Genomic DNA, 21,639 nt, shown 5'->3' with positions numbered 1-21,639 from the left:
CTTTCCCCCTGCCAATGGTTGTTAATTTAGAAGCCATTTCATCAACCTGAAAAAAAAAACATTTTCAAATCTGGTAGAAGACAACTTTTTAGGGAAGAATGGTCATTCCATACTCTTGTCAGTGTTCTGAACATTTTTACAGAACCCTATGCCAAAATTTTCCCACAGGAAACTTCCAAAGATAACTTGGATGAATTATAAGAAGTGTGATTTTCTTATTGCTAGGCAAGCTTATAAACACATCTGTAAATAGAAATCTAACATGTCTAATACATTTAATCTTTTGACACTGACCAAGTTCTGCAAGCAGCCTATTTCACATCAAGAAGCAGAAGGGCTATAATACTGTATGTAAGAAGAGATTAACCCCAATTTAATACCTTAACCAACACAATTTTACAAAAGAACCTGGGATCCTAAACCTTTCCATAATACTTTTTGGAACAAGATATTATTATAAAGCAATTGTTCAATCTAATCTATCTTTCTATCAGGCAAAGATGGATGAGGAGAGAATATTCCCATGAATAATCTACTCCACTGTGTTAACCAAATTAGAAACTAAAGGCAACATTACTATGGACTTTAAAAATATTTTTCATAAAAAGTTTGTTTCATGTGAGTTTGATCGCAAAAGTCATTGATCAAGAGCTAATCTAATTCTTTAAAAACTGAATCAATTTTGAAAAACATTCTCAATTTCTTTCTAAACTCCATCCATTGATCATGTCAATAAGGTAATCAACTTTTTATGACTAAGCATGAATAAATCTTATTTGGGCATTTAAAATGATAACACATGGAATGTACAAAATTTTAAATTCTATATCTTCTCTTCCCATACCTGAAGAGAGATGCTAAAAAGTCAGTAACAGGGAAACAGAAGTCACCTTAAACCCATGGTCAACAATAAATATTACATTTATTCTGCTACCTTAGTGGAATGATAGGTAAGTGTATGTACTTTGTAGCCAAACTGTCCATGTTCAAATCCTGCCTCCCTCATTTACAATCTGCAAGTCTGAGCAAGTCACTTAAACGCTGTATCTTAGTTTCCCCATAAAAGGGGATAAAAAGTACTTATTACACAAAGAGTAGTAGTAAAAATTAAATGAGTTAGTGAATAAAATATGCTTGGAACAGTTGGCACATGGGAAACAACTGTAAGAGTGTTAGCTCATGTTTTTACTACATTTCTCTGGTAAACAGCAAAAACAATTTTAACCCTGCTACTTTCTTCAAAATCAGAATCTATGTCTCTGAACTCTCAAACTTCCCACTGCCCAGAGAAAACAGAATTCATCATTTGAGAATTCTGTTACTTTTCCTTACTTTTTTTTTTTTTTTACTACTCATTGTTCACTTCCTTTCCTTTCATATAAGAGACATATTTCTTCTCTTCTTCCTCCACCTGTGACTCCAAACTTAACCATTCCTGCCACCTCAAAAGGCATTCCCTGATAGCTCAGTTGGTAAAGAATCTGCCTGCAATGCGAGAGACCTGGGCTAAACCACTCTTAGTTCTTGAGTGGATATCTTCCCATCTTTACTAAAGCCTTCCTCCATTCCACATAGCCACGTAGCTAATATACCACCTTCCTCCTCTAAAAAGAAAATATCATTGTTTTATTTGTACTTTATTGTGACTGACCATCTCCTTACTAATACAGGAAACCTACAGCGCCTGGCTTAGGCAGGCTCTTTACCACTGAGCCACTAGTGAAGCCCTCAGAGCCAGAGACCCTTCCTCAGAAGAAGAACTGGCGCAGGAAGAGGCACCCTAGCCTCACATCACCTCAGTCCCCGCGCAGCAGGGACACTGCAGTGACCTCATTAAACCTCACTGCGTGGCGTGAGGAGGATTCCCCCGTTTAAGCTGCGGAGGCAACATATCGGACGGAAAACCTGCTTTGTGTTGAACATAATTTGCCTTTGCAAAGTTTTTAAAGCACTAAGAAATGCTGCCATCCCCACAGTGACAGGAAATTTAAAGTTATGGGTTGATTTCATCTTCTTAGAAAAATAACTGGCATTTCTCTTAAAATGGTTTTCTCTAAAAAGATATGGTTGCAAGCTACCAAAAAATAACTGAGAGTTGGCTAAACCATGCATACAACTTACATCTGTTTCTTTTCTAGGACAATATTAGGCTGATCCTAAATCTAAAGAATCTGTTCAGGACTTGTTGGTGAGAAGGAGGGAGAGGATGCAGGAGTGATGGATTGGGAGTTTGGGATTAGCAGGTGCAAACTATTACACAGAGAAATGGATAAACAACAAGGTCCCACTGAATAGCACAGGGAACTATATTCAATATCCTGTGGTAAACCATAATGGAAAATGTAAAAAGGAATGCATAAAAATGTATAACTGCATCACTGTGCTGAACAGTAGAAGCTAATACAACATTCTCAATCAACTACAATTAAAACAAAGAATCTGCTCATTTTCACCTATTATATTCTCAACAAATATCACAGAGGAATAAAAATAATGGTATAGAGAAAGAAAAGTAATTGTAGTTACCTCAGATTCTTCAACAATTGACTTTGTGCTAGCAACATTAATTATTTTATGGTCATTTTCTTAGTTAGCACTTATCATTATCCCTTATGCTTACCATTATCATTATTAATTTCTTGTTAAGAAGTATCTGAAAAAGAGATCTCAATAATGTAAAAGCAAACATGTTTAAAACTTCTACAGAGACCTCCCTGGTCAGGGAACTGGATCCCACATGCTGCAATTAAGTATCTGCATACCACAACTAAAGATCCTGTATAGCCAAATAAATATTAAAAAAACAAAACTTATACAGCCTCTATCCCCCTAAGATGTACGAGTATCTAAACTCAAATGGCAGAGCAGAATAAATGTTTGTACAGCACATGGATGATATATGTCAACACCATTATATAGTACTGCACTGTATATATAAAAAATTATCATATTAATATGACCTAATTTGCTGACACGATCTAATTGGAAGCACTGGTATTGTTATTCCCATCTGCTTAAGACATTGTGAATGTGAAAATGAAAGTTACTCAGTTGTATCCAACTCTTTGCAACCCCATGGACAGTAGCCTGCCAGGATCCTTTGTCCATGGAATTCTCCAGGCAAGAATACTGGAGTGGGTAGCCATTCCCTTCTCCAGGGGATCAAACTGGGGTCTCCTGCATTGTAGGTTAATTTTTTAGCATCTGAGCTACCCAGAAAGCCCTCTAAGACATTGTAGGATATGAGAAAAAAAGAAAAGATGAGGAAGAAATCTATCCAGGAGGTTTGTAAAAATAGGATAGATGGAGATCTATTTGTCTGGAAGATTTTACATGGTAACTCTGCCTGGACTGAAGTAAGAGGCCAGATGGCCCACAGAGGTCCTTTAGAGTCCATTGTTCTCTAACCACAATGAATAAAGAGTGTAAAAAGAGTGATATAAACGGACGTGGGAAGTACTTATTTCCTCAGAAGAGCTGACATGGACAAGATTTTACACTTTACATATTAATTTATTTATTATGAAGTTGCACTTTTAAAAAATTAAATATCACAAATCATAAAGAGCTCATTTAATTTTAGGCAGTAATTAAATATATGCCTCTAAAAATAGCATATCCTAGAGAATTCCCTGACAGTCTAGTGGCTAGGACTCCATGCTTTCACTGCCAGGGGCCTGGGCTCACACCCTGGTCTGGGAACTAAGATCCCATACGACTCATGTCATGGCAAAAAAAAGAGAAAAAAAAAAGTAAATAAAATTGCGTATCCTATAAATATACTCTTATACTCAAATCCGATAATACTCATATCCTATAAGACAGGGAAGCCTGGCATTCTGCAGTCCACGGAGTCAAAAAGAGTTGGACACAACCGGGAGACTGAACTGAACTGATAAGTATACTCAAACAGATGCATTTACTTGAAAACTCATTATTTTCTTACAATTCCTTCTTTTTCTCATCAAGATTTTCAAATTTATATAAACTATCATTATATAGTTATAATTATCTTTAAATTTCTCAACATAACTCTTCACGTGATTCAATAAAAAGTAAAGCACTTCCAATATGCTGCTGCAGAGTATAAAACAAACCTTCTGTTACCTCATGGCTTGAGTCTTGCTGAATTTGGCACAGATCATACTTAATGGGGGACTATGTACACAAACATCAATCCAGTTGGCCCAGCAAAACATCTAGATCCTACTTTTACCAAATTCTCCTCCACATTCAATCAATCACTAATATCTTAATATATTTTGAATTATTCCTTTCTTTCAATTTAAAATGTGGTATAGCCACCACCCTTAGTTCAGATCATCTAGATTACCAGTACAATACCCCTGCCTACAGGATTACTCCTTCCAATGATTTCTCTACACACAGGCATACCTTGGAGATTCAATTGCAGATTCAACTCCAGATCACAGAAACAAAGCAAATATTACAAGAAAGGGAGTTACATGAATTTTTGTTTCCCACTGCATTCAAAAGTTACATTTACACTATGCTATAGTCTGTGAAGTGTGCAATAGCATTATGTCTAAAAGAACTATATACATACTTCAATTTGGAAATACTTTGTTGCTGAAAAATGCTAAAAATCTGAGCCTTCAGAGTGGCATAATCTTTTTGCTGATGAAGGGTCTTGCTGATGAAGTGTTGCTGGCTGCTGACTGGTCAGGGTGATGGTTGATGAAGGTTGGGGTGGCTGTAGCAATATCTTAAATTAAGACAACACTGAAGTTGGCTGCATTAATTGACTCTTCTTAACGTGAACAATTTTCATGTGCATGCAATGCTTTTTAATAGCATTTGACCCACAGCAGAACTTCTTTCAAACCTGGAATCAATCCTCTCAAGCTCTGTTGTGGCTTTTTTAACTAAATTTATGTCATATTCTAAATCCTTTGTCAGTTCAACAACCTTCACAGCATCTTCACCAGAGGTTCCATCTCAATAAGCCACTTTCTTTACTCATCTACTGAAGTGACTGCTTCTACTAAAGAATTATCATGACTATCTGCAAACCTCCACTGATGGCAATCTGTTCTGAGACTTAAGGGGCTGGCCCTGTGCTCCTAAAAGTTCAGGCTTTATAAGGGATCAAATGGAATGGACTCCAAAGGAAATTGTGCCTATCCTGTCGAGACCCTAGTCCTAGTGCATCATCCCTCTGCAACTTGAAAACAAGTGGTGTAGCCGCCCTGTCACAGTTGAGGCTCCTTGATTAATGGCTGTGAGGGCACAGGCCATAAGAGGTGGCAGAAATGGATAAGTGGCCCGGATTTGGTTTATGCTCTTATTGTGGAATGAAAGAGTGCTTGTCACATAATAAATAAAGTTTTATCATGAGACTGCAGCATTCAGTTGCATCTTGAGGCTCCACTTCTAGTTCTCTTGCTATTTCTGCCACATCTGTAGTTACTTCCTTCTAAGAAGTCTTGAACCCCTCAAATTCATCCACGAGGGTTGAACTCAAGCTTCTTTCAAACTCTTGTTAATGTTGCTATTTAGACCTCTTCCTATGAATCACAAATGTTCTTAATGGCATCTAGAATGGTGAATCCTTTCCAGAAAATTTTCAACTGAATTTTCCCAGATCTAAATTAGGAATCACTATCTGTGGCAGCTACAGCATTATGATACGTATTTCTTAAAGAATAAGTGTTGAAAGTTGAAATTACTCCATGATTCATGGGGCTGCAAAACTGATATTGTATTAGCAGGTATAAAAACAACATGAAGCTCAATGTACATCTCTATCACACCAGGTACTCTCAATGAGCAGTAGTATTTTGAAAGGAATCTTTTCTGAGCACTGTTCTCAACAGTGGGCTTAAAATATTTGTCAATCATGATGTAAACAGATGTGCTGTCAACCAGGCTTTCTTGTTCCACCTGTATAGCACAGGCAGAGAAGATTTAGCATAATTCTTAAGGGCCTTAGGATATACAGAATGGTAAATGAGGACTTAAATAGCTGAGAAAAGAAGAGAAGCAAAAGGCAGAGGAGAAAAGGAGAGATATACCCATTTGAATGCCGAGTTCCAGAGAACAGCAAGAAGAGATAAGAAAGCCTTCCTCAGTGATTAATGCAAAGAAATAGAGTAAACAACAAAATGGCAAAGACTAGATATCTCTTCAAGAAAATCAGAGATACCAAGGGAACACTTTATGCAAAGATGGGTACAATAAAGGACAGAAATGGTATGGATCTAACAAAAGCAGAAGATATTAAGAGGTGGCAAGAATACACAGAAGACCTATACAAAAAAGAGCTTCATGACCCAGATAACCACAATGGCGTGATCACTCACCTAGAGTCAGACATTCTGGAATGCATCACTATGAACAAAGCTAGTGGAGGTGATGGAATTCCAGTTGAGCTATTTCAAATCCTAAAAGATGAAGCTGTGAAAGTTCTGCACTCAATATGCCAGCCAATTTGAAAAACTCAGCAGTGGCCACAGGATTGGAAAAGGTCAGTTTTCATTCCAATCCCAAAGAAAGGCAATGCCAAAGAATGTTCAAACTACCACACAATTGCACTCATCTCACATGCTAGCAAAGTAATGCTCAAAATTCTCCAAGTCAGGCTTCAAGAGTATGTGAACCATAAACTTCCAGATGTTGAAGCTGGATTTAGAAAAGGTAGAGGAACCAGAGATCAAATTGCCAACTTCTGTTGGATCAGTGAAAAAGCAAGAGAGCTCCAGAAAAGCATCTACTTCTGCTTTATTGACTAAGCCATAGCCTTTGACTGTGTAGATCACAACAAACTGTGGAAAATTCTTCAAGAGATGGGAATACCAGACCCCCTTACCCGCTTCCTAAGAAATCTGTATGCAGGTCAAGAAGCAACAGTTAGAACTTGACATGGAACAACAGACTGGTTCCAAATTGGGAAAGGAGTACGTCAAGGCTACATATTGTCACCCTGCTATTTTACTTATATGCAGAGTACATCATGTGAAATGCCAGGCTGGATGAAGCACAAGCTGGAATCAAGATTGCAGGGAGAAATATCAAACCTCAGACATGCAGATGACACCACCCTTATGGCAGGAAGCAAAGAAGAACTAAAGAGCCTCTTGATGAAAATGAAAGAGGAGAGGGAAAAAGTTGGCTTACAACTCAACATTCAAAAAACAAAGATCATGGCATCTGTTCCATCATTTCATGGCAAACAGATGGGCAAACAATGGAAACAGTGACAGACTTTATTTTCTTGGGCTCCAAAATCACTGCAGATGGTGACTGCAGCCTTGAAATTAAAAGATGCTTGCTCCTTGGAAGAAAAGCTACGACCAACCTAGACAGCGTATTAAAAAGCAGAGATATTACTTTGCCAACAAATGTCCATCTAGTCAGAGTTATGGTTTTCCAGTAGTCATGTATGGATGTGAGAGTTGGACCACGAAGAAAGTTGAGCACCGGAGAATTGATGCTTTTGAACTGTGGTGTTGGAGAAGATGCTTGAGAGTCCCTTGGACTGCCAAGAGATCCAATCAGTCCATTCTAAAGGAAATCAGTCCTGAATATTCATTGGAAGGACTGATGCTGAAGCTGAAACTCCAATACTTTGGCCACCTGATGCAAAGAACTGACCCACTGGAAAAGACCCTGATGGTGGGCAAGATTGAAAGCAGGAGGAGAAGGGGATGACAGAGAATGAGATGGTTGGATAGCATCACCAACTCGATGGACATGAGTTTGAGCAAACTCCGGGCGTTGGTGATGGACAGGGAAGCCTGGCATGCTGCAATCCATGGGGTTGCAAAGAGGCAGAAACAATTGAGTGACTGAACTGAACTGACCTGAGCACTGGCTTCAACTTAAGTCACCATCCACAGTAGTTCCTAATTGGGAGAGTAAACCTGTCCCTTTAAGCTTTGAACACAGGCACTGACTTCTCCTATCTAACTGCATAAGTCCTAGACGGCATCTTTTTCCAATAGAAGGCTGTTTCATCTACAATGAAGACCTGTTGTTTACTGTAACCACCTTCGTTAATTATCTTAGCCAGAACTTCTGAATAACTTGCTACAGATTCTGCATCAGCACTTGCTGCTTCATCTTGCATTTTTATGTTACAGAGATGACTTCTTTTCTTAAACTTCATGAACCAACCTCTGCTACGTTCAAACTATTCTTCTGCAGCTTCCTCATCTCTCTCAGTCTTCAAAGAACTGAAGAGAGTTAGGGCCTTGCTCTAGATTAGGCTTAGGCTTAAGGGAATGTTGTGACTGGTTTGATTGTCATTCCAGACCACTAAAACTTTCTCCATATCATCAGTAAGACAGTTTCGTTCATTGGAGCAACATTCTTAATTTCCTACAAGAACTCTTCCTTTGTGGTCACAACCTGGCTAACTATTTGGTGCAAGAGGCCTAGCTCTCAGCGGTCTCAGTTTTCAATATGACTTCTTCACTTAAGTTTGATTGTTCCTAGCTTTTGATGTAAACAGACACATGTGCAGCTATTCCTTTCACTTGAACACTCAGAGACCATTATAGGGTTACTGAGTGGCCTATTTCAGTATTGTTGTGTCTCAGGAAATAGGGAGGCCTGAAGAGAGGGAGAGAGATAGAGGAATGGCTGGCTGGTGGAGCAGTCAGAACACAAACAAATATCTTAGTTAAGTTCAGTGGCATATACGGACACTGTTTAAGCCACCGCCAAAGAATTACAAAAGATAACTGATCCAATCAGAGATCACCGGAACAAACATAACAACGACAGTTTGAAATATCATGAGAATTGCCTAAATGTGACACAGGGACATGAGTGAGTGAATGCCATTGGAAAAAGAAAGCCAAGAAGACTTGTTTGATGTACAGTTGCCACAAACTCTCAATTTGTAACAACAACAACAACATGTAATCTGCAAGGTGCAATAAAGTGAGGTTCAACAAATGTGGCATGCCTGTAGCTGCTGTTCTTTTTGTAAAGTGCAAATCATATCATTTTACACTATTCCACAATATCCAATTGCTCAGAACCCTTAGGATAAATTACAGAAATTATACATCTTACTTGTTCATTCCTTGGAATCCTGAACCCCCAAGACTTGACCAAGTGTTTTCTCCCATGTCCCTCTTCAATATCCTGGTTTTCAGGCACTCAATATGCTCTATCGTAGTTGAACATTTATTTTTTTTTTCCCACTTGAGCTTTTTTGCCACTATTCCTTTTTTTAAAAAATTTTTATTTTTAATTGGAAGATAATTGATTAAAAATAAAATTTTTTTTAAAAAAGGAATAGTGGCAAAAAAGCCCAAGTGAACATTTATTTTTACTGTCTTCCCCAACACAAATTCTTTGAGAGGTTGACACCATGTCTTGTTCACCATGCCTCTCTCACACCAAGCATAATCCTTGCCATAGTAGGCACTCAATAAATATCTGCTGAATTAGTTAGGAAAACACTTAGCCAAAGAAAGGAAGCTACAACATTAGTAAGCACACAACACAATTACCAATTTATAATGTGTGGCATTTTAAAAGTTCATTAACAGATAGATTTGGGAGAACACTGAAACACATTTTCCCATAGAAACAATATTAAATGTAAGATACCTCTCTTCAATGTTACCTACAACTACAATGTGGGTAAACTGTATTATCTATAATTACTTTAGACTCTATTGGATACCAATAATATTTCTGGGGACAATATATTAAGAATTCCAATCTGGTAATGCTGTAAACTAATTATTTCTGGTTACAGCACATGAATAGACATAACAGTTACAACTAACGTAAGTGGTTGAGGACAGAGGTTCTGATAGGCAGGGAAAGCAAAAGAACTGAAAACTAGGAAGTCGGGGTAGCCTTCTGCTACCGATCGTCTTTGGGAATATGTTCCAAGCTGGAACAGGTAACTTTTCATCTCTTTACTTTTCTTCAAGGATTCTAGGAATTAGGTGCAACTTCCTATTGACTAGCAACACTTCTGACTTCCAACTAGGGTTTCTTACCATATGCAGGAAATTATCTAAACTGTTCTCATATATAAAGGCTTCTCCCAGCAGGAGATGTGGGAAGATCCCCTGAAGCAGGGCATGGCAATCCACTCCAGTATTCTTGCCTGGAGAATCCCATGGATAGAGGAGCGTAGAGGGCTACAGTCCGTAAGGTTGCAAAGAGTTGGACACAACTGAAGTGTGGTAGCATCCATACATATCAACACTTCTGACTTTCAACTGGGTTTCTCATCACATGCAGGAAATTATCTAAAAGGTTCTCGTGTATATTCTTTTCTTTTAAGCTGTATTCTACAGTCAGTACTAAGAACAAAGAAAGCTAAGTGAGCAAGCAAACAAACGAAAAACAAGATAGTTATCAACTTTAAGAAAAACAACAGTTGTCAAAGAAAAGAAATGTAATTATAGCTCAATTGTGAAGTGTTTAACAGAGTCATTATACTGTAAACAATGAACACTGATCAAACCAAAAATTATGATAGGGGAAAATGGAACTGGGGGGATGTTTTGCAAATATTTTCTTCCCATCTATATTTTGCATTTGCATTTTCAGTGCCACAGTGTCTTTCATACGTAACACTTTTAAACACCATAAATTTTAAGGGTTTGAGTCCCATTTGCTTTTCCTTTAAAAAAGAATGTGCTTTTTGTATCCTATCTAAAAAAATGTTCCTATCCAAAGGATGGGATATTTTAAAACATGTATGCTACTAATATTTTACAAATTAACTTTTATATATGTATGATTCGCTTCAAGTTAATTTTTATGTATGGTGTGAAATAATGATCAAGGCTCATTTTTTTTCCTTTTGGTTATCTAACTGCCCTAGTACCAGCTGTTGAAAAGACTACCATTTCCCTATTATCTTGCCCCCTTTCTTAAGATCAGTTGACAATAATTATGAATATCTCCAGCCTTTGACTGTGTGGATCACAACAAACTGTAGAAAACTCTTAAAGAGATGGGAATACCAGACCCTCTGACCTGCCTCCTGAGATATCTGTATGCAGGTCAAGAAGCAACAGTTAGAAGTTGACATGGAACAGACTGGTTCCAAATTGGGGAAAGGAGTACATCAAGGCTGTATATTGTCACCCTGCTTATTTAACTTATATGCAGACTACATCATGAGAAATGCTGGGCTGGAGGAAGCACAAGCTGGAATCAAATATTAATAACCTCAGATATGCAGATGACAGCACCCTATGGCAGAAAGTGAAGAAGAACTGAAGAGCCTCTTGATGAAAGTGATGAGGAGAGGGAAAAAGTTGGCTTAAAGCTCAACATTCAGAAAACTAAGATCATGGCATCTGGTCCCATCACTGCACAGCAAATAGATGGGGAAACAATGGAAACAGCAACAGACTTTACTTTTTTGAGCTCCAAAATCACTGCAGATGGTGACTGCAGCCATGAAATTAAGATGCTTGCTCCTTGGAAGACAAGTTATGACCAACCCAGACAGCATATTAAAAAGCAGAGACATTACTTTGCCAACAAAGGTCCGTCTAGTCAAAGGTGTGGTTTTTCCAGTAGTCATGTATGGAGGTGAGAGCTGGACCATGAAGAAAGCTGAGCACTGAAGAATTGCTGCTTTTGAACTGTGGTGTTGGAGAAGACCCTTGAGAGTCCCTTGGACAGCAAGCAGATCCAACCAGGCCATCCTAGAGGAAATCAGTCCTGAATATTCATTGGAAGGACTGATGCTGAAGCTGAAACTCCAATACTTTGGCCACCTGATAGAAAGAACTGACCCTCTGGAAAAGACCCTGATGCTTGGCAAGATTGAAGGCAGAAGGAGAAGGGGACGACAGAGGATGAGATGGCTGGATGGCATCACTGACTCAATGCACATGAGTTTGAGTAAGCTCTGGGAGTTGGTGATGGACAGGGAAGCCTGGTGTGCTGCAGTCCATGAGGTCGCAAAGAGTCGGACACAACTGAGTGACTGAACTGAACTGAACTGATGAATATCTGTTGCTAAGCTCTCTTTTCTGATTCATTAGTTTAAATGTCTATCCTTATGCCAACATCATGAAGTCTTACCACTACAGTGTTATAGTAACTATTTATATTAGATGGTATGAGTCTTCCAACTTCATTTAGAATTATTTTGGCTACAGGAAGTGTTTTGTATTGGTTGCCACATAAATTTTACATTCAGTTTGTCAATCTTTATAAAAAAATATTACAGGGATTTTCATTAGCATTATATTGAGTGTATAAATTAATTTATATACAAGAATGGGCATCTTCACAATATCAAATCATCTGATTCATGAAAATGATCTATCTTGTCATTTAAGTTTGCTTTGTATTCTCTAAACAATGTTTTATAGTTTTCAGTGAATTTTTTTTTCTTAAATTTATTCCAAAATTAGCTCATGCTTATTTATACTATTGTAAACTGTATTTTACAAATATGAATTTCCAATTTTTCATCGTTAGTAATATAGAACTACAAATCCTTTTTGTATCTTGAACATGAATCCTGCGACCTTGATAAATTCACTCAATTCTAGTAGGTTGAAGTGTTCGTTTTTCGATGCAAAGAATCATGTTGTCCTTTTCAATCTGCATACATTTTCTTTCTTTTCCTAGCCTATTACACAGCTATGGAAACAATGTTGAAGTAAACAGTGATGAAATGAAATGGTAAGAGCAGATTCTTATTTTGTTTCTGATCTTAGGGAATAGTATTCAGTCTTTGAGCATTAACTATGATGTTGATAGTAAGTTTTCCAAAAATGCCTTTTATTGGGATGAGGAAATCCCTTTTTACTTCTAGTTTGCTGAGATGTTTGATCATGAATGGATGTGGAATTCTATCAAATGTCTTCAATGGGATAGTTAAATGATTTTCCATTTTTATGTTATTAATGTGGTGAAATACAGTGATTACTTAATCCAATGTTATACAAACCTTGTATTGCTGGTATAAATACATTTTTACATGCTGGTGGATTTAATTTGCTAATATTTTGTTAAGGATTTTTATATTCATGCAGGATACTGGTCTGCAGTTCTCTTCTGATGTGTCTATCTGGTTTTGGTATCAGATTGATGTAAGCTTCATAAAATTATTTTGGAGATATTTATTTCTCTTCTGTTTTCTAAAAGAGTTTGTTATTAGTTTTAGTTAATACATACACACATAATTATGACTCTAAAAAGTAATTGATGAATTGACTCCTTTATCTTTATGTAAGTCTCCTCTCCAATCCTGGTAATATTTTTGTTCTGAAGCCCACATCATTTCATATTAATATATCTCCTTCACTTTCTTTTGATTATTGTTTTCATCCATTTATTTTTAACCTTCAACCTTTTATTTAAAGAGGATTTCTTATAGATATCACATAATTAATGTAATCCGACAGTTACTGTCTTTTAATTGCTGGGTTTAGAGCATTCACACTTAATGCAATTATTGAGAAAACTGGATTTAAACCTACCATTTGGTAAATTGTTTTCTGTTTGATGCAGTTGTTCTTTGGTCCTTTTCTGCCTTCTTTTGGATTAATGTGATTTTTTTCTCTCTTTGGCTTACTTTATTGTGTCCACTGTGTGTGTGTGTTAGTCACTCAGTCATGTCTGACTCTTTGTGATCCCATGGACTGCAGCCCCCAGGCTCCTTGTCCACTACCTATATATATTTTTAAAACTTTTTATTTTGAAAGGTTTAGACACATGAGAGGTTGCAAAGGTACTACAGAGTTCCCATGTGCCCTTAACCTAGCTTCTCCTAATGAGAAGATATGTATATATCATTTTTTATATAATTATAGTGCAATTAAACACTGGAAAATTACACTGGAATAATGATATTTTCTATCACTGTAATTCTATCATTTTGAAAATGTAAAAATGGTGCCATGATGTATGTAAAGTTTTGATACTGGCTTGTGTCACTTACTACAATGTTCTTGAGATTCATCCAATTTGTTGCATTTGTCAACAGTTCATTCCTTTTAATTGAGTATTCCATTACATAAAAGTACTACAATTTGTTTGAAGGGCCTTTGGGTCGTTTCCAAGTTTTTGGTTATTATAAATAAATTCCTATAAAGATGCTTGTGTAAAACCTAAGTTTTCAGTTCTCTAGGATAAATATCAAGGAGCTTACCTTGCATAATTTTGTTACATTTTAGCTGTCTTCTTCTTACCCCCTTTTATGGTAGCTACCTTCTTACTAACATTGCTCTGACAAAGGAAAACACTTTCTATGTCTCATCTCTCCTCTCAACAAACTAGAAAAAGAAGGAAATTTTCTCAGCCTAAAAAAGAGCATCAATAAAAGTCTTAAAGAAAACATTGGAATTAATGGCAAAAGACTGAATGCTTTCATTCTAAGATTAGCAGCAAGGGAAAGTTATTTAACACTACCATTTCTGTTCAAAATTATACTTCTGTTCCTTCAATGTGATAGGCAATAAAAACAAAAGGCATACAGATTACAGGGAAGAAATAAAAGTATCTTTATATGCAGACAAAATGATACCTATGCACAAAATCCCAAAGAACTTACCAAAACGTCATAAGAACTCATAAGTGAGTGTAGCCAGATTACAAAATGAAAGGTCAATATATAATAATCAATAATCTATATTTAGCAATGAAAAAGTAGAAATTTAAATTTAAAAACACTCTTTACAAGAGCATAAAAGACATGAAATACCAAGAAAGAAATCTAACAAAATGTATTCAAGAAAATTAGAAAACATTGCTGGGAGAAATTTAAGACGTAAACCAAAGGAGAAAGAAACTCTTTTCATGGATCAGGAAATTCAATAATATTAAGAAAAGAATATTCAATACCATCTCACATCTGTTAGATTGGCTATTATCAAAAAAGGGAAGAAAAAAATAGTGCTGGCAAGAATGCACAGAAAGGGATCCCTTGTGCGCTATGGTGGAAATGGAAACTGGTACAGCTACTATGGAAAACATAAATACCTTGGGAATCTCACTTATATGTGGAATCTGAAAAAACAAACCACCTACCCTCCACCCCACCAAGCTTACACTACAGAGAACAGATTGGTGGTTGACAGGTAAAACAAAGAGGGGGTGGTGAGTGAAATAGGTAAAAGAGGTCAAAAGGTACAAACTTCCAGCATAAAATAAATGGGTCATGGGATACAGTTACAGCATGATGATAATAGTTAATAACACTATATTGTGTGTTTGAAGGTTGCTGAAGGGTGAATCTTAAGGGTCTTCACCACAAGAAAAAAATTTTGTAAGTATATATGATGATGGATGTTAACTGAACTTCTTGTGATCATTTTGCAATAGACAGAAATATCAAATAATTATGTCATATACCTGAAACTAATAGAAACTGTGTTGACTATACCTCGATTTAAAGACAGTCAATTCTTCAAGTGCTCGGGCCTGGTGCACTGGGAAGATCCAGAGGAATCGGGTGGAGAGGGAGGTGGGAGGGGGGATCGGGATGGGGAACACATGTAACTCCATGGCTGATTCATGTCAATGTATGACAAAACCCACTGCAATGTTGTGAAGTAATTAGCCTCCAACTAATAAAAATAAATGAAAAAATAAATAAATAAATAAAGACAGTCAATTCTTACAAATTATAGATTCAAAATAGTTCCAATGAAAACTGTACATATTAAACTAGCTAATTCTATAAATCATAAGGAAAGCAGAGGACATGTAAGAGACAGAACAATTTTGAAAAAGAACCAAGTAGAGGTGAACATTATGTGATTTCAAGCCTTATTATAAAGATAGAGTAAATCAAGCCAGTGTGGTATTCTCTAAGATCTGATGTATAGATCAATGAAACAGAACAGAGTTCAGAAACAGATTTATATGTACATAACCAAGTGATTTCTTATGAAGGTACCAAGATAATTCAATAAGGGAGAAACTGTCTTTCCAACAAAGAATGTTGGAACAATATGAAAATCCATATGTAAGAAAAACAAGAAACAAACTGAACTTACACCTTTACTTTACATCACACACACATAAAAAATTATTTCAGGTCTTCCTTCCCTGGTGGTCCAGTAGCTAAGACTCCATGCCCCCAGTGAAGGCGGTCTGGATTCAGTCCCTAGTCAGGAAGCTGGATCCTACATGCTGCAACCAAGGCCAGGTGCAGCCAAATAAATAAACAAATATTTTTAAAAAATTATCTCAAACTAGCTCAGACTTACATATATAATGTGAGGTTATACTACTTCTAGAAGAAAACATTGGAGAAAATCTTTTTGAATCTGGATTAAGCAAAAATCAATTAGGACTCAAAAAGCATAAAATATAAAAGAAAAAATCGAGGACTTCCATGGTGGTACAGTGGATATGAATCCACCTGACAATGCAGGGGACATGAGTTCGATTCCTGGTCCGGAAAGATTCCACAGGCCACAGAGCAACTAAGCTTGTGTGTCACACCTACTGAGTCTGCTCCCTAGAACCTACGTGCTCAACTACTAAAGCCCATGCAGTCTAGGGCCCATGAGCCACAATTACTGAGTCCACATGCTGCAACTACTGAAGCCCCAGCCCCTGTGATCCACAACAAGAGAAGCAACCACAATGAGAAGCCTGTGCACCACAACAAAGAATAGCCCTGGCTAGCTGCAACTAGAGAGCGCCCATGCATAGCAATGAAGACCTAGTGCAATTAAAAAAAAAAAAGTAAATAAATAATTTAGAGATCTCTAGTCTCTTCAAGAGATTAGAAATCTCTTCAAGAAAATTAGAGATACCAAGGGAACATTTCATGCAAATGTGGGCTCAATAAAGGACAGAAATGGTATGAACCTAACAGAAGCAGAAGATATTAAGAGGTGGCAAGAATACACAGAAGAACTGTACAAGAAAGATCTTCACAACCCAGATAACCACGCTGCTGTGATCACTCACCTAGAGTCAGACATTCTGGAATGCGAAGTCAAATGGACCTTAAGAAGCATCACTACGAACAAAGCTAGTGGAGGTGATGGAATTCCAGCTGAGCTATTTCAAATCTTAAAAGATGATGCTGTGAAAGTAATGCACTCAATATGTCAGCCAATTTGAAAAACTCAGCAGTGGCCACAGGACTGGAAAAGGTCAGTTTTCATTCCAATCCTAAGAAAGGCAATGCCAAAGAATGTTCAAACTACCACACAATTGCACTCATCTCACACGCTAGCAAAGCAATGCTCAAAATTCTCCAAGTCAGGCTTCAAGAGTATGTGAACCATAAACTTCCAGGTGTTCAAGCTGGATTTAGAAAAGGCAGAGGAACCAGAGATTAAATTGCCAACATCTGCTGGATCAGTGAAAAAGCAAGAGAGCTCCAGAAAAGCATCTACTTCTGCTCTATCGACTATGTCAAAGCCTTTGACTGTGTAGATCACAACAAACTATGGAAAATTCTTCAAGAGATGGGAATACCAGACCACCTTACCTGCCTCCTGAGAAATCTGTATGCAGGTCAAGAAGCAACAGTTAGAACTTGACATAGAACAACAAACTGGTTCCAAATTGGGAAAGGAGTATGTCAAGCCTACATATTGTCACCCTGCTTATTTAATTTATATGCAGAGTACATCTAGAGAAACGCTAGGCTAGATGAAGCACAAGCTGGAATCAAGATTGCAGGGAGAAATATCAATAACATCAGACATACAGATGACACCACACTTACGGCAGAAAGTGAAGAAGAACTAAAGAGCCTCTTGATGAACGTGAAAGAGGAGAGTGAAAAAGCTGGCTTAAAACTCAACATTCAGAAAACTGAGATCATGGCATCTGGTCCCATCACTGCACAGCAAATAGATGGGGAAACAATGGAGACAGTGAGAGACTTTATTTTTTTGAGCTCCAAAATCACTGCAGATGGTGACTGCAGCCATGAAATTAAGATGCTTGCTCCTTGGAAGACAAGTTATGACCAACCCAGACAGCATATTAAAAAGCAGAGACATTACTTTGCCAACAAAGGTCCGTCTAGTCAAAGGTGTGGTTTTTCCAGTAGTCATATATGGATATGAGAGTTGGACCATAAGGAAAGCTGAGCACCAAAGAATTGATGCTTTTGAACTGTGGTATTGGAGAAGACTCAAGAGTCCCTTGGACTGCAAGGAGATCCAACCAGTCCACCCTAAAGGAAATCAGTCCTGACTATTCATTGGAAGGACTGATGCTGAAGCTGAAACTCCAATACTTTGGCCACCTGATGTGAAGAACTGACTCATTTGAAAAGACCCTGATGTTGGGCAAGATTGAAGGCAGGAAGAGAAGGGAATGACAAAGGATGAGATGGTTGGATGGCATCACCGACTCGAGGAACATGAGTTTGAGTAAGCTCCAGGATTTGTTGATGGTCAGGGAAGACTGGCATGCTGCAGTCCATGGGGTCACAAAGAGTCAGACACAACTGAGTGACTGAACTGAACTGAAAATAATCGATAAACATGATTGTTTCAAAACTTAAAATTTCTGTTCTTGAAACAGATAATGTTAACAAAACAGAAATGGACCCAAAGACTTGAAATAATTATTTGGAAATGACAGATATGTTAGAGAACTTGCTTCTAAGATATATCAAGGGCTCATATAACCCAATATAAATATGGGCTTGATGTGAGCAAACACTTTACAAAAGAAAATGAATGGCTAAAAAGCACATCAGAATATGTTCAATATCATTGGACATTAAAAAAAGGTAAGTTAAAATAACCAGAAGACACCACACATACCAAAAAGAATAACTAAAATTTTTAAAAAGATTGACAATATCAAGTGCTGACAAAGATGGAGGACACTGGAACTTTCCTAAGTTGACACTTGGAATGCAAAATGCTATACCATTTTGAAAAACAATTTGGCAGCTTTTTATGACGTTAAGGCTATGCCTTCCATATGACCCAGCAGTCTTAGTTTCAGTTATTTACTCACGGCAAACGAAAATGTGTTCATACAAAGACTTGCACATTGATGATTATAATAGGCTTGTTCATAAAAGCCGAAATTGAGACGACCCCAAATAATCACTAACTGGTAAAGGAAGTTCTAAAAATTGTTACATTATATAGATATATAAATGTTAATATATCCATATATTGAAATACTATTCAGCAATAAAAATGAAAAAACTAATTTCACATGCAAAAACATGGATGGACATTCAAAAACTTTCTGCTAAGTAAAATAAGCCAGACACAAAGCTATATACAACGGGATTCCATTTTTGTGACGTTCTGAAAAACACAAAACTATAGTGGATAGAATACTTGCCACCTGATGTGATGCCAATACTCTGGCCATCTGATGCGAAGAACTGACTCATGTGAAAAGACCCTGATGCTGGGAAAGATTGAAGGCAGGAGGAGAAGGGGACAACAGAGGTAAGATGGCTGGATGTCATCACTGACTCGATTGACATGAGTTTGAGTAAGCTCCAGGAGTTGATGATGGACAGGGAAGAGTGGCGTGCTGCAGCCCATGAGGCTGCAAAGGGTCAGACACAATGGAGCTGAACTGAACTGAATAGTGATAGAAACCAGATCTGTGAACACCAAAGTCAAGAAGGAGGTGTGAAGGAAATATCCACAAAGGTGCATGAGGAAACTTTTGGGAGTAATAGAAATATTCTCTGTCTTGATTGTAGTGGTGATTAACTATATATGTTAAGTTTCATCAAACAGTATGTTTTAAAAAGAATTTCACTATATGTGAATTATACCTTAATAAACTTCTCTTTAAAAAATTATGTTATAAAGAAATTTCAGATTTGGAGAAAGATGACATATTAGTACGTATAAGTTCAATGATGCTGGTAAAAACAGCAACAAACAATGTGTGATGCATCTATTTGATAGTCATACTGAGATTTAAAAACTAACACTCTCTAACTTGCACTTTTGGACAAACATAATGTAAGCACAACTATATCTGGAGGAATGTAAAAATATAATACCAATTAAAAATGATTGACATATAAAAAAAGATTACTAGTAGCCATTTTGTAGTAAAACCATGGCAAAAGCTGGCAAAAAAGATGAATATATCTAAGTCCTTTCAATGAGAAAGCATAAAATACACTCCCTCATCAAAGTATACCCATCTAAAGAAAAGGATCAATATATGAACAGGTATCGGGGATTTCCCTGGTGGTCCAGTGGTTAATACTCTGCCTGGCAAGGCAGGGTACACCGGCTTGATCTCTTTTCGGGAACTAAGATCCCATATGTTGCAAGCAACAGGCCTACACAACTTACTGAGCCCACATGCCACAGCTAGACAGTCCGTGAGCCAGAACAAGAGAGCCTGCGCCCCACTATGGAAGACCCCCCTTAACACAACAAAGATCCCACGTGCTGCAACTCAGACCTAAGGCAGCCAAATAAATTAATAAGCACCACAATCCTATTCCACATTTACATATATGAATATGAATATATATATATATATATATATGAACAGGTGTAACAGTGCTCATTATACTGTTTACTCTGAATATGTATGAATTTTTCCATGATAAATACTGAAAAAATTAAATGGCAAAGGCATGATGCAGTATGCAACTAGGTTGCTGAATTTAAAAAATTAAATACATTAAATAATTTGTATCAACACAAACACAGGATGGTCAGGTAATGTGTACCTTGGCAATAGCAGTTTGTTTAAACATGCGAGTAATCAACCCCATGACAGTCTCGGTAGCACCTGAATACGGAGCTCTCATTAATTTTTCCCACTCTTCAAAGCTGGAATTCAATTCCTGTGTAGGAGAAAATAACAATGTTTAGAAATACAGTATAAAGATGACAGCAATTAATGTAATAATGAATCATGTTCTACTTATTTTCTTTTTTTATATATAAAATATACATATATATATATATATAAATTTTCAAAGATACCACTGTGTTCATTTAAAAACATCAGTGTGGAGGCAAATCAGACACATGTTTGTGATAATGACAGGAAGCAATGACAAGGTGTGGGAGAAAACCAAGCCCTTTGCTAACACCATAAATCAAACAGTTGCAGCCTTCTCTTACAAAGGAACATGTATAAAGTAAAAAGTAAAAATTTAAGAAAAAATTTAAATAAAATAAAAATTTTAAGTAAAAATAGAAACAGTGCACAGTAGCAAAAATATATATGGTACCAGAGCACTTAATTTAATGGTAAGATTTTATTTAAATAAGCGTAAAGACTTGGGGAATATTGTCACATAAAAAATGTGATATGATATTGACACTTTTATTTTTCTTTTCTTAATAAAAATGGATACAGAAAATCAGACCATTTCAATTTTACTTATAATATATTGCTCAGTGTTTTTTTTTTTAATATACAAAATGCTTCTTTTAAGCTTTCAAGATAAAACAAGGCAATAAATAGTATTTGCTGATAGTTATGTCCAGATTTGAAGAAATTTTGGAGATTACACAAGCATTGTACTCCCCAAAAGTAGACGTAGGTAAGGGTTGGGAAAAATACAATTTTGGTTTTCTAGTAAGTTGGACATCACATCTTATAACATGGTCACTGAGTTTTAAGATTTCCATAACCAGGCGATGCAACCAAATTATTCTAGAAGACAGCTATGTGTACTTAAGAGCAAGAAAATGAACTTTTCTTGCTAATTACTGGGCTTCACAGCCTACAAAT

The 21,639-nt window shown here is 36.8% G+C and overlaps 1 protein-coding gene across 6 annotated transcripts in view; it reads right to left on the bottom strand.

Moving 5' to 3' along the window:
* The window catches only part of ZRANB3 (zinc finger RANBP2-type containing 3), a 278,640-nt gene that overhangs the window by 71,246 nt on the left and 185,755 nt on the right, over nt 1-21,639 (bottom strand). For all 6 annotated transcript variants that reach the window (XM_043894549.1, XM_043894548.1, XM_043894550.1 and 3 more), the window contains one exon: nt 20,624-20,740. In XM_043894549.1, coding sequence (XP_043750484.1) covers nt 20,624-20,740 — 117 coding nt within the window. The remainder of the gene's footprint in view (nt 1-20,623; nt 20,741-21,639) is intronic.

This window comes from Cervus elaphus, chromosome 33 (assembly GCF_910594005.1).
Source record: "Cervus elaphus chromosome 33, mCerEla1.1, whole genome shotgun sequence".
NCBI lineage: Eukaryota > Metazoa > Chordata > Mammalia > Artiodactyla > Cervidae > Cervus > Cervus elaphus.
Note: the sequence above shows the minus strand (reverse complement) of the source record. Positions and strands in the feature narration are given on the sequence as shown.